The sequence below is a fragment of the Myodes glareolus genome, chromosome X (assembly GCF_982192425.1).
Source record: "Myodes glareolus chromosome X, mMyoGla1.1, whole genome shotgun sequence".
Taxonomy (NCBI): domain Eukaryota; kingdom Metazoa; phylum Chordata; class Mammalia; order Rodentia; family Cricetidae; genus Myodes; species Myodes glareolus.
In genome coordinates this window covers 29,738,798-29,751,142 of record NC_142053.1, presented here as the reverse complement: position 1 = coordinate 29,751,142, position 12,345 = coordinate 29,738,798, and the positions used below count along the sequence as shown (strand labels likewise).

At 42.3% G+C, this 12,345-nt stretch overlaps 1 protein-coding gene across 2 annotated transcripts in view; it reads left to right on the top strand.

Moving 5' to 3' along the window:
- The window catches only part of Tmem255a (transmembrane protein 255A), a 54,366-nt gene that overhangs the window by 30,154 nt on the left and 11,867 nt on the right, over positions 1-12,345 (top strand). For both annotated transcript variants that reach the window (XM_087903179.1, XM_087903178.1), the window contains 3 exons: positions 151-222; positions 628-716; positions 8,460-8,622. In XM_087903179.1, the coding sequence (XP_087759305.1) occupies positions 151-222; positions 628-716; positions 8,460-8,622 (324 nt within the window). The remainder of the gene's footprint in view (positions 1-150; positions 223-627; positions 717-8,459; positions 8,623-12,345) is intronic.

Sequence of the window (12,345 nt, the reverse complement as noted above, 5' to 3'; positions counted from 1 at the left end):
ACCCAGAAAGTGTAAAGACTATTACGGTTATTCTCTTGATTTCCTTCTGATAGCGACTTGTATTCATTTTCCGACTGCGCAAATATCATAATGGTTTCCATAAGTTTGCTTGTAATCCTGTTTCTCTTAACTCAATTTTTCCTGTACAAGGTCATAACTTCCTCAAGCAAAATTACTCCTTCGATGAGGGCTTTGCGGAACCTTACCCAGGCAGTTAAAGAGGTACTGGTGGACCTCCCTGTGCATGTATGGCTCTCTGTATTTCCTTCTAGCAGATCCTCTTTCATCCCTTGTCCCGCTCTGCTAGCCTCCTCATCCCCTTCCCTGAGATCCATCTAATATTCCATAGACTGTTCCACCTGTCCTTCCTCTTCTCTCCTTTTGCCCTTGATGAGTGGGGCACTAAGGGCTGTGCCTGGGGTTGAACACAGTGCCAGCTCTCCAGGCGCTTGCTTTGCGCACACACAAAGCTACCTCTCTGCTTTGCCTCATCTTTCTTGTGCATGACTATGCTCCTGCCACAGCCCTCATCTCTGTCTCCATCAGCCACTAGCTCACACTCCAATCCCAGAGGACCAATCCTCCCACCCAGTGCTAGCTTCTCCCATTGTTATCTTGTGTCTTCAGGTGAACTGCCCTCAACTTAGCCGTGGACTCTGCACACCTCGCATCCGGGGCAACACCTGCTTCTGCTGTGACCTCTACAACTGTGGCAAGTAAGTATGGTGCCACAAACACAGCAGTCATTGTTTGGCCGTGTTCGGTGATGGGCGAGCCAAGGCTGGTGAAGGCTGTTATGGTGGGGGTTATAGAAACGGGCTCCAGGTCTGTTACAGATTTCCCCTAACTGGCCTTCTCTCTGCAAGGTTTCATGCTGACTGCTTTCACAACCTTCATCTCATTTAATTTTCTTTACACTTCATTTTTGCCTATAAAGTCTGTAGAATGTTAAAGATGAGGAAAGTGGAGCCCAGGAGAAAGACAATTAACTAAAGGTTATACAGAACTTGAAACTAGAAGTAGAAATCAAACCCAACACTATGTCTACATTCGACAGCATCCAGCAAATATTTATTGAGTACCTTCTCAGAGCCTGGACCTGTTCTACACACTAAGGATTATTCAATGATTAAAACAAGAGTCGTTGTCCCATGGAGCTCATGTTCTAGCAGGAGAGAGACTATAAACACACATAATACCTGGCATAATATTGGCTGTGATTAGAATTCCGAAGAAAAGTAAATGAGAAAAGGTAGACACTAATGAGGGAGAAATTGTGTACACAAAGTGGGTATGGGGACCTGAATAAATCTGAAGAGCAAAACAAGAAGATACTTAAGAAGAGGGTTTTTAAGCAGGAGGACCTCAAACTATAAAGGGTTCAAAGCAGGGTTGGTGCCAGCAATGCTCCAACCATTCAAACTCTCTGCCATCCAATTAGGATTACACCAGTTAATTCTTTCCTTCAAAACATTAGGTGATAAGAATACAGATTTCATGCTTGTAGGAAAGACAAATAAATACACAATTGCTATTTGAACATAATTTAATAGTGTAGTCAGGATCAGTGGATATAACAAGGACCTTGGTGGCCTAAGCGAATGGGAGACAAAGGATTAGGAGGAATTTAGGATGTAACTAAAAGCAGGTAGAGGTGGGGAAAATATGCTTGCAAGTTGTCAGGAGGTATAGAAAAATGTAGTGGCCGGTGAAGGGAAAGCAGGAGCCAGGGTCACATATTAAAGAACCCTTTGGCCTTGACCATGTAGGCGATTGGGAGTTAATGGAAAATGAACTTGAACTAACTGGTAGACACTTTAGACAGCTGGGATGTTGGAGAGAATGAGACCCAGTCTAGGTTGGGTTAGTGGCAATGAAATGCAGGATGTTTGCTTTTGATTTTTGAGACAGGGTTTCTCTGGCTCTCCTGGAACTTGATTTGTAGACGCTGACCTGTTCGAGGCAGATCCGCCTGCCTCTGCCTCCCGAGGGCTGAGTTTAAAGGTGTGGGCTGCAATCACCCAGCAACAGAAAGTATCTTTTACAGAGCCATTTGGAAGGTGGAATTGGCAGAGACCTGGGAGTGTGGGATACAAATTATGAGAGCATAGCCTTACATACACAGTGTTGCCAGAAAATGCTTGTCTATGCAGGACTGTTTTCAGACTTAGGGTAGGAGAGCTGAAGGCCCAAGGAGGGAGGCAGGAAGCAGCAGAGGAGGGCTAGATGAATAGAGATGGAGAGGCCTCAAAGGGAAGCAGTGCACTCCTACACATTCCCTTACTATCGATATTCAGAGAGCAGTTTCTCTGATGTGAGGGTCGAAAACTGACGGCTGGAAGTGGAGAGAAGCATGGGGAGAGCTAATTGCCATTAGCATGATTTTTGCTAATACCAGTCTCATTTCATTGAAATACCCAAAGTAGAGAAAGAGAAATTCAGAGATGCAAACGAGGTGCAAGAAGTATCCGGGGTGGAAGGAGAGGCATAATTATTCATGTTGTAATAATAGCCAGCACCTATAAAGGAACTGAATGGGGTCTGAGATCTGCAGACCCATAGAGAGAGATAAGAAGTGATCTATTTTACACACACATGAGAGAGAGAGAGAGAGAGAGAGAGAGAGAGAGAGAGAGAGAGAGAGAGAGGGAGAGAGAGAGAGAGAGACGGAGAGACAGAGATAGACAGAGAGAGCTTTGTCTCTACAATGGGTATGTTTCAGGAAAAGGATTAGATATATAAAAGGTTACTTAAATCTCATTTATCAGAGCCCATGGGTGAATATTTTCTCCCTATTTTTCCAGTGGAGACTCAAACCCAACTTATCTTTTTGATAATCCAAATTTCACAATAACCAAATTTCATAAACAATTCATACCAGGGTATTTTTTGTGTGTGTGTTTGTGGGGGGGCGTTCAAGACAGGGTTTTTCTGTAGCTTTGGAGCCTATCCTGTAACTAGCTCTTGTAGACCAGGCTGGCCTCGAACTCACAGAGATCCACTTACCTCTGCCTCCGGAGTGCTGAGATTAAAGCATGTGCCACCACCGCCACCCAGCACCAATGCTGTTTTTAAGAAAGCAATTTTTTATGAACTTGTACTAAACTGGACTTCCAAAGGGTAAGGGATATGACTCCATTTCATCAGTCTCCCCTGCCTCCAGCACAGCCATGACTAGAGAAAGAACTGATGAAAATGGAGAGACAAGCATGGTGATCGTGGTGGTGCACGCCTTTAATCCCAGCACTCAGGAAGCAGAGACAGGTGGATCTCTGTGAGTTCGAGGCCAGCCTGGTCTACAGAGCGAGTTCCAGGTCTGCCAGGACTGTTACACAGAGAAACCCTGTCTCAAAAGAAAAACCATCCCCCCAAAAATCCCCACTCTAAAACAAAGCACAGCCTTCCTTTTCACCAGTAAAAGAAAATATTAGATGAGGCAACCGACATGGGCCATGCCGTCTCTAAAGATCTTCAAGCTTTAATCTACCCTGTATCTAGAAGCCAGACCCAAGCATCTCTCAGTGCCCTTTCCCAAGTTCTGTGTGGCCAGGATCCCAAGGGCAAAACCAGTAAAACAGGACTTGCTTGCACTTCCCTCAGTTTAGAAAGCAGCCCTAAGACTAAATACGGGACAGACTTGAAAAGAATGGAAAGCTTTTTCTTGACCCAGGTTTTTTTTTTTTTCAGCCAGAGCCAATGAGAGTTAAATTCAAGGCCTAAATATAGCCAGCAAGCAGCATTCTGAGGCTTGGAGACTTTAATTTTGCCGAATGCGTATTTGTTTTCCTCACACGAAGCCTATTTTTAATCAATTGCCAGCTCCTCCAGTCCATTTCCTGGAAAGGAGGCCAAGAAAAAAAAGTGGGAACAAAAACATCAGGCAGTCATTTGTACAGTGCTGCAGAAACAGAGTGTCTACTGTCCCCTCGAACCCACAGACCTTCACTGACGTCATGGGTGGTGAGGTTTAATACCAAACATAGATTATTCCATTTAGCCTTGTGCAGGAAGGTGGCTTTCTCTAGGACACAGCTCCTCTGCAGTGGCCTTGCAGGGCATCTCTTCCTTCCACCGATTCACTCATCTTTGGAGAGGTCAAGTCAATATCACTGGTTTTCAGTGTGTAACCTAAAGGAAATGGAGTGGTTTGTGCACTGCCTCGGCTGGGAACACAGTGATAGAGGCCAGCTTACTTTCATTCCCAATTTCCTCTAACTAACCTTGGTGACATTCCCACTATGTGCCAGGTGCTGTTGTGTTCTTTAGAAACTCAGTTTACAAGAAAGGGATTTAAAACATAGGGTGGATGAGAGAGAGGGGGAGAAGGGGGGGGTAAAGGAGACAGACAGAGATAGAGAAGGGGAGGGATGGAGAGAGCAGGGGTAAGAAGATAAATTGCCACTCTTTCTCTTATTTAAGAACAGAAAGATGCCTTCTTGCGTTGCCCCAAATCGGCTGCCACTTGTATCCTTTGAACATGGGTTGTCTGCTTCTTTAGGCCCACCCGGAGAGTGGAGTCTAAGGGAAAGCAAGCGCACATCTGATGAACACGCTCATGATCGATGTACCAATCAGTCTTTGCATTCAGTTCCTCATGTGCTGTGTGTTCATCTGTGGTCTTGCATATTTCTAGCTCTTCTAGACAGCAAGAGAGATGAAAAGATGTAAGAGATGGCCCTTGCTTCCAAGAGGTCACAAGTTTCACAGAGACAGACATGGTGGCCTGGTTATAGTGCACTATTCAGCACGGAGCAGCCTCTCAGTATATATTAGCTTAGATGAAAAACTCATAACCGACAAGCTACAAAGAAAAGACTGTTGGAGGTTGTGGGTGTTCGCGGGAAAATCTACTGAGTGGGCACTGGAGTCCTTGAGAAGGCCCTGTTGAAGCTTTGAGTCAAAGGGGGATTTAGGCCGGGAACTGAAGACAGTACCTTCTAGAAGGGAAAAAACCTGAATAAAGGTTTTGAGAAAGCTCCCAGCATTCCCTGTCTGGGCCCCCTAAGAATTGCAGCCTAGCTAGAGTATGCGTTCCATTTTTAACTCAGATTGCAGCAAGATTAATCAAGTATGGACAGAGTCTGGCAGGACTGCCCAAGGGTGAGGACAATAGGAAGGCAAAAGATACAGTTTTAGGTAAATTATTTTCCCAGAAAGTGGACCAAATGAAATCATGGCTCTCAAATAGAAGCAAACCACATTAATTTGCTAAACCCCATACTATAATTAAGCATTAACTTTCTTTTGCTTCATGATTCAGTTTTTAAAAATTAAATAGCTGCCGAACCCACTCAAATTGAAACCAATTATACTCTAGAAAATTGACTACTTTTTCTTTTTTGAGGTGCCAAAGATGGAACTAGGGGACTTGTACATGCTAGGCAAACGCTATGTATCAAGTCGCAAATTAATATATACTCTTAAAACTCATAGCTCCATGTTGAGGCATGTGCACTTAAAGCATTAGTGTCTTTAAACACGTGGTTCAAAGGTCCGAATTATGTTTCCAGACTGGGGCTCTCAGGAGGAAAAAATTCTTTCTGCTTGTTATGTGCTGCTTTATACACAGCCTTTTGTGTGTGTGTGTGTGTGTGTGTGTGTGTGTGTGTGTGTGTGTGTGACACGTGTGGAGTTTTTAGAGGGCAACACTCAGGGGTCAGTCCTCACTTTCCATCCTAATAAGGCAGAGTCTCCTTTCTTGTTCCTGCCTCTGCTAGCTGGTCCACAAGCTTCCAGGCAATTCTGGCTCTACTTTTCATTTTGCTATAGGAATGCTGGGATTAAAGATGCCACCACATCTGGCTTTTAAAACGTGGGTTCTGAGGATATAACTCAGGTCATAAAGCTTACAAGGCAAGCCTTTTATACACCAAGCCATCTCCAGGTCCTGTCATGCGCATTTTTATTAAATCTCCCAGGCTCAGAAAAGTTCAAAATGTTTTAATCAGGCAGCAAATAAACTTCAGTCGGGATTCTAATGAAACCTGACTCCAGAGTGTGCTAGGGTGTGCTGCCTTCCTGTCTGTACCACTCACTTATACTAAGTAGCCTAGGAGACAGGCAAGGATAATTGGGAGGATGTCAGAAGATGACTCTGAAGCCACTGACATGTCCCTACAATCCTGCACTCAGACACATACCTGCCCTTATCAAAAGGATTGAACCTGTACTTTTACATCTTTTGGGGGTAATAAGTAATATGTATACTCTCCTTCCCCACCACCAGTGCCAACTCATAGGAGACACTCAAGGTATGCTTATGAATGGGCTCGTCAGATCTTAAAAATACTGAAATTCAATTCAAATTCAGATAAATTCAAATACCCTTAAAATTCTACAATGAGAGGCTAGAGACACAGCTCGGTGGTTAACTAGAGTTACAGGCAGTTGTGAACTACCTCACATGAATGCTTCAGAAGCCAAGGTCTGTCTTCTGCCTATAGCTCCAGTTTTTGGGGGATCCAATGCCCTCTGGTACATTCTGTAACCTTGCACACACATTCATAACCACACACAAAGAATATAATTGATACACACAGGCAGACACATGTAAATACACTCATCAATGATTCTGATGTAGTCTACCCTGTAAGCACACTGATTTCAATTCCTCAGAGAAATCGTTTTTAGAGGATCCTAAGTTAAATTTATTTGCAAACTTAAAAAGTCATTCTTGCATGAATTGTGGAGATTAATTCTTGATTTTGTTTTGTTTGTTTTTCATTTTTCATTCTTGGTATTGCAATAACATGGAAGTCTCATATAATATCCTTCAGATGCCAGGGTATTTCATTGTATGTTTAATTTTAAGCGCCATGCTTCATGCTAACTGCTTTGCAATATCCGGAAGGACAGGAATTTTCATCTAATTCCTTTATTGGGTATTTATACAGCACAGGATGTGTGTCATGCATGGCAGTTTTATGGATTTTTCCCCCTGAGATTTGAACAAATATCTATTCACCCCAGAAAAAGCAGAGATAGACGAAATAAATTATTCCACCCAAGTTTAGCTTAGTAAACCGGTGAGTTTATCTTGCCACTAATCCCTTGGTGTGAGGGAGGTGATTGTTTCTAGCTCCCTCTCCCCTACTGATAAGATCTGTAGATCCGGAAGTTCTTTTTATAACACAAATACTTTAACCTACACAACCTACACACAACTTTTTATATATTTTAAATCACCTTTAGATTACTTGTAATTCCTAATCCAATGTAAATGTCAGGATAAGAGGTATTATACTATATTATTTATGGAATAATGACAGCAAATGGTCTGTATATGTTCAGTACTGACCCACGTTTTCAATTTTTAATTTATGGCTGGTTGAATTTGTAGATGCAGAACCTGTAAGGTTTACATCTTCCATATGTGTATTTGTGGATGGAGAATACGAATCAGTCTATACCAAGTAATGTGGCTCAGAGTAACTAGGCTGAGTGTGGGCATCATTAGACAAGGTAGCCAGGGAAGACCTCTTCAAGGAGATGATAGTCTAAGTTTTGGGTTACATCTCAGTTTTAGTAGTGTATTAGCACATTAGACTTTTGGGTGGCTGGTTTTGAAAGGGGAGACACTGAAGGCTTTGAAGCCTCAATCAGAGTTCAGCACCACTTATGACTTGACCAAGTCTCTTACCCTCCCTTCCGTCCTTTGAAAAGTGGAAGTATAAGGGCATCTACCTCAGTGGTTCCCAGCCTTCCTGATGCTGCCACCAACCCAGGAATCCAGTTCCTCATGTGCTGTGGACCCCAACCATAAAATCATTTTTGGTGCTCATTCATAACTGTAATTTTGCTACTGTTATGAATCATAATGTAAATATCTGTGTTTTCTGATGATCTTTGGTGACCCAGGTGAAGGGGTCATTTGACCTCTAAAGGGATCTTGGTCCAAAGGTTGAGAATCGCTACTCTACCTTGTGGAATATTGTAAGGGTTTGCATTGCCAACAGGCATTGCTGTGATAATAGAAATGCTTTATAATATGCTCTGTCCAATCCAGTAACCACTATGGACATATGTATACGAAGCACTTGAAACATGAGAAGACTAAATGCTTGGACTTTAAATTTGACTTAATAAGTAGCCACACATGGCTAGTAGCTGCAATATTGGACAGCCCCGATTTGCTGAACTGACATATGTGAAATGCTAAGCACCATGCCTGGTAGATAATATGTTTCTACTAACGTCCTTTAGGATCAGTGTTAATGATGGTTACAAGCATCTCTCTAGCAGGCAACATATTTTTTTAGGCAAACATCAATCACAATTATATTTATTGCTGTGTTACACACTCTAAGTGAAATGCAATAATACGTTTTACAAAACCTCCCCACCTTCCTAGGCATGTTTTTTTTTTCCCTGAACTACACAGTAGACAGATCCTGGTGGTGCTGGCAAGGAGGGTTTTCTGCTCCTAGGAGACTGACTATGGTGTGCTTCTCCCCACGCAGTAGGGTGGAAATCACTGGCGGGTACTATGAATACATTGATGTCAGCAGCTGCCAGGACATCATCCACCTGTACCACCTACTCTGGTCTGCCACCATCCTCAACATCGTTGGCCTGTTCCTGGGTATCATCACTGCTGCAGTCCTTGGAGGATTTAAGGATATGGTAAGAGAGAAAGCGACTTTCCATTTCGTTGGGCTGTCAGTTGGGAGATGGAAAATGAGGCTAGGATGTTTGGGACAATGGAGATACATTATTCCAAGGGAGGAATCAGAATGTAGTATATGCAGCTACCTTCAAATATCTCAAGCTGGAGCGAGAAGTGCCATCAATCTGTTTATATTTCTTGTTAACATGAACTCCCTGTTATCTTGAGGCATATTTTGAGAGAAAAAATGAGTGAGAGGGACTTTTCAGACTTCCCATTCTCTCAGCTTGTGCAAACAATTTATCATACCTTCTGCGACACTTTCAGTAGAAACTTTCCTAGTTAGTTTTCTCCTTAATGGTCTTTGGGAGACAATGAAGGAAAAAGAACTTATGTTTAATTGTAGGTAAGATTAATGTTAATCTCCTATAGGAATTCCACAGTGGAGTTTCCTCAGTAAAAGTACATAGGCTCCCCCTACTTTCTTGTACCTGAAGATTCAGCCCTAGGCTCAGCTGCTTGTTTGGTCTTGCCTTCAACCCCAGCCTACCCACATTCCTGTTGTGCTCTTTGAAATGTTTTTCATGCTTCTGTGCATGACTGCGAATACACACCAGCAGTCAGAATCCTCAATAATGCATGCTCCCTCAATAACAGTAGATGCCGTATTCTTTTGCTTTCAAAACGTTTCTAATAATTTATTTGCTATGCTGGTAAACTTTAATCTCCAATTATGAGCTGTTAGTTTTGAGCCATGGTTATTAACCTGACTTCATATTAGAATCCCTTGGAGTATTAAAAAAAAAGCAAAGCAAAGTAAAATAAATCCACATGCTTGGGCCCTTCCCCTAGACTTCTGATTTGGCTGGTATAAATGGAAACCCATCTATGAATGGTGATTCTGATCCATAGGCAGGATTGAGGACCACTGCTTCACATATCCCTTTCAGAGTTGTTTTGTGCCTAAAAGGGATTTTCTTTGGACCCAAGGATTCTAGACCCTTGGTTGTTTATGTCTTCTTTGAGGGACCCTCGAAACAGGATCCTCAATAGAAGTCTCTAATCTGACCCCAGACAGACAATCGAGAAGGGGGTGATGGGAAAATGGAAAGCAACTAGGGTAAGAGTGACAATGGAGTTTTGGTTACAACGTCTCCAGCAGAAGTGACCTGATTAGGAAGAGTGGGTATACCGCTGGTGGGTCTCTCATGAGAAACCCTTCCTTGTCTGGCCTCAGTCTATCGCTCCCTCTTCTCTCCATCTCCCGTGCACACATTTCTCATCCCCTCTGCTCTTACATTGGGAAATACAAGCACCAAGGAGTAAGGCAAGCATTTGACCCAGCTGTCATCCTAGGGAAGAGAAGGCTTTCCTGTCACCTGGGAACAAGGAAACGTTTAGAAGTCATAGCTGTTTCTGGGTTGAGGTTTCTTTGGGGGAAAAGAATTGCCATTTTCTCAGATGCTTTCCCCAGAAGAGTCTCCTAGTGGTGGGGGCTGTCTGAACCAGAAAAGCTTTCCCACCCAGTGGAGCGGTAGGGAATCCTGCATTGATGCAATGAATGCTGCCTTACCTGCAAGGTGTCCCTTCCTCTAATTTTACCCCATAAAGTCAGGGTGCTAACAATTCGTTTGTTTGCTTTTCTTCCACATTTTCGAGTAGGCATTGCCCCTTTGTTTCTTGTCTGCTTTCAAAATTAAGACAGTAACATTTTATTTATATCCTTCTATTTTTATTATTGTTTATGTGTACAAATGCACATGTCTGTATATGTGCATGGGCCTGAATTTAGAGGCATCCCCTGGGGCTGGAGTTTCAAAATTAAGATAGTAACATGTTACTTATATTTTTCTATTTTTGCTATTATTTATTTATGCATACATATGCACATGTCTGTATATGTGCATGGGCCTGAGGTTAGGGGCATCCCCTGGGGATGGAGTTACAAGCAACTGTAAACTTCCTGATGTGGGTGCAGAGAACAGAACTCGGGTCCTCTACAAGATACATGTTCTTTACCACTGAGCCATCTCTCCAGCCCCAGATAGTAGTAACATTTTAAATAGGCTGGCTAATATGCCACGGAGGTGTTAAAACCTTGTATTAATTAACCTCTCCGAGTGAAGGATTTAATAATTTTCTATGGTGGCAGAAGTAATTGGGATGTGCAGTCAAAGTGTGCCTAAGAAAGACGACTTTCTTCAAGAAAGTTCTGCAAATTGGGGAGAAGGAAGGATTTAGAAGGTAGTGTTCTAGGAAATTAAGCCCTTCCAAGGTTTTGACCTTCTTTCTCTTCATACCAAAGATTTCCCTCACCTTAAAAACTCCAGGAGGACATCTAAATGGTAACATCAAGCTCTTTGAAGTGTACAGTTCGGTGATTCAGTACACTCAAAATTCCACGTGGTTATCACCTCTGCTTTGTTCACGGCCCTTTCTTTACATGAAGCCTGTAGCTATTAGTCAGCTACTCCTTATTCCTCTTGTCCCGAACCACCAGAAACCACTAATCTGCTGTCATTATGGACACGTCTCTTCTGGGTATTGCCTACAAATGGATGAATATAATACACAAAGTCCTGTGCAACTCCTTCCACGGACCGTTATCTTAAGACACAACTGCCTTTTGGCATATACCAGTGCTTCGTTTCTTTCAATGGCTGAATAATATTTCATCTTATGGACATGCCACATTTTATTTACCTTTTTAAATTTATTGATGAACATTTGTACCCACCTTTTGGCCATGGGGAAATGCTGTTGAACATATTCATAAAATTTTCCAGTTTTTTTCATATAAACTTATAGTGGGAGTTTTGGATTGAATGGTGCTTTTATGTTTAGCTTCCAGAGAAAGAGCCAATCTATTTTCCTATCAGATAGTTCATATTACTACCAATAGTATACAAGGATTCAAACTTCTCTTAACCTCTGAGCTATCTCTCCAGTCACTTGGATTCAAACTTCTCTACATCCCTGCTGACAAAAGATTCCAGTAGATACACCACCGTCATTTTGACTTGCCTTTCTATAATAGCCAATACTGTCAGGCCTGACCATTTATATTCCTTCTTTAGAAAAAAATCATCCATCTTAGATTTTTTTACCACTACCCCCACCTACATACCTATCTATCTTTTCTTTTCAGATAGGCTCTTACTTTATAGCCCAGGCTAGCCTCAAATGCACAATCCAAAGCTCCCACTTTAAGTTTATATGAAAAAAAATCCTCCTGCCTCAGCCTCCTGAGCACCGGGATTATAAGCTTGGGACACCATGCCTGCCTTTGCCTGTCTTTTTTTCTTTTTTCAGTTAAGTTTTTCTTCTTTTTGCTGGTGACTTATAAGCATTCTTCTCCTGTTAGAGATACTAAACCCTAATCAGATGTATGATTTACTGTAGCACATATGTTTAAGAGACTGCTATTTCCCCCATTTCACTCTTAGTGTTCGTGTCAAAAATAAGCTAACCTCACATACATAGATCTTTCTCTGAACTCTGAACTCCAGTTGTTCTTTATGCCCAGAAGAGAGGGGAGTCTGTTAATGGTTCTGATAGTGACCGTGTGCCCTTTCCAAACGTCTTTGTGCATTTACTTTTGTTTGATCTTTTAGATACCGTCAATACTCACCTCTAGCAGATATTAAGTACTATAACCAATTAGCAGACAAGAAAAACAGATCAAGTGGGCTTAAGTGGTTTGCCAAGAATTAAGTAGCAGGTTGTGGACTGGAGCCCAG